This window comes from Sphaeroforma arctica (genome assembly GCF_001186125.1).
Source record: "Sphaeroforma arctica JP610 unplaced genomic scaffold supercont1.5741, whole genome shotgun sequence".
NCBI lineage: Eukaryota > Ichthyosporea > Ichthyophonida > Sphaeroforma > Sphaeroforma arctica.
The window spans coordinates 1-1,862 of record NW_014034817.1 but is presented as its reverse complement, the minus strand read 5'-3'; the positions used below and the strand labels follow the sequence as shown (position 1 = coordinate 1,862).

The 1,862-nt window shown below is 49.8% G+C and overlaps 1 protein-coding gene across 1 annotated transcript; it reads left to right on the top strand.

Annotated features, from left to right (window-relative positions):
* Nucleotides 1-271: 271 nt before the first annotated feature.
* On the top strand, nt 272-1,537 carry SARC_15194 (hypothetical protein; the record flags this gene model as incomplete). The annotated part of the gene is made up of 1 exon (XM_014290683.1): nt 272-1,537. A coding segment is annotated over one exon (1,266 nt), but the record flags the coding sequence as incomplete, so codon positions are not given.
* Nucleotides 1,538-1,862: the final 325 nt, after the last annotated feature.

Genomic DNA, 1,862 nt, shown 5'->3' with positions numbered 1-1,862 from the left:
ATATAATATAAAATAATATATATATATAATATATATATATATATATATCATATATATGTATGTATATATATAGCATATATATAATATATATATATATATATATAATATATGATATATATATATATATATATATATGTATATATATTTATATGTTTTTGTATATGTATATGTATATGTGCATATATATGTCCATAGATACATATGTATATGTATGTATTGATAACTTCTTACCCGAAGTAAACACTAAATTATATCGTGATCACTCCCACAGCCGCACCTTGCAAGCCCAAATCAGCACGAGTCAAAGATCACAGCGCGACCCCGACCATCGCTACGGCAGAATGAAAGTGTTTCGCAACAGCAAAAACAACCACAACCACAAACGCAAACACAAACACAAACAGTTCAGGTACGCGGACGTCGGAGAAATACAAGCGATCCCGAGCAAGCGCAGTTACCGCCACGCCGACTTCGATCGATTGTGGGCACCAACAGCCACGGGGAGATGGAAAAGGGCCCAGCCTATGCCAGGCACAACCTCAAATGCAGCGTAGACCCAGATGTCCACGAGACGACACATGACACCACACTTTACGCGCGCAGGCACGCTAGTGATCTCCTGCGCAGGCCGCAAAGAACACCCGACATCTCTTCGCGCGCGACTGATACGCCTTCTGCACCTCCCGTTGTGGCGCACACGCCGCCGCACATTGGCGCGGCGCAGGTGCGCAGGCGATCTGTGAGCGCCACGCGCCCGCACCATGCAGCGCCACGCTCGCCTGTGCCCACACACCGCACAGGTACGCACAGCCTAGCCCAGTCCCCAATCACAGCCATTGCGGTCAACACCATCACCACGCACGCCATCGCCACGCGCTCAAAAAGCGTCAAAGCCTTATCGTCGCGGCCGCGCGTCAACTCTGGAACGGGCGAGAAAGGCCACAACACGCCCGACAGCACGTCACAACAAACCAAACGACCCCCAATGCGCAAGACGTACTCAGTGCAGATCCCCACACAGCCGGCAGCGTCCTCGCGCCCGCGGGCAGAGAGCTTCCTGGGTACGCCACAGACACACTCACAGATACACTCACAGACAACCAGCCCCACTGCGCCGATGCGCGTGTATGTGATCAGTCCCAATACCGTGCGCAAGAAGAAGTCCACTCCTCGCACATCCAAACGCCCAGACCAACCCCAGTCACACGCACAGCCACAGTCACAGTCACAGTCAGGAAGCGTGCGCGACGTTCCAAAGGACGCGCCACGAGCGCATGTCACACAGCCAGTGCGGCACTCGCGCGAAACAACGCCGCGCCTCGGTGCGCTGAGCCGCGCACAGCACCAGGCGGAGACGCTGATTACATCGCACGTGGTGCAGCAGCATGCGCAGCGCATGCGCAATGAGTATGTTGTGGGGCAGACTCCAAACACACAGGAGGTCTACACACAGCCAATCAAAGACACGTGGAAACCCGACATGCGGGGCAGGAGTACGCGCAACAGCGAAGTGCAGGTGAATGGCAAAGCACGCTGAATGATGTATAACGAATAGTTCTGGATGTATATACATATTGAATGGCCTGTAGGGGCGTACCATGGATATTGGCCCCACCAGTGGACACATACTGCATGACAACCTATATAAAGGGATGTACGGAAGAACCTAAACCCTAAAAAACCCCCAAAAACGTAAGATGAGCTAAGTAATACACCGCCGAGACCAAAACAAATAACCCTAAAAAGTTGTCAATATCAAAATTGCACAAATGAATAGTCAGATATGAGTACAACTGCAACTACAACTACAGATAACTATATTAAATGTACACAAAACAAACTGTATTCGATAAATGAGAATG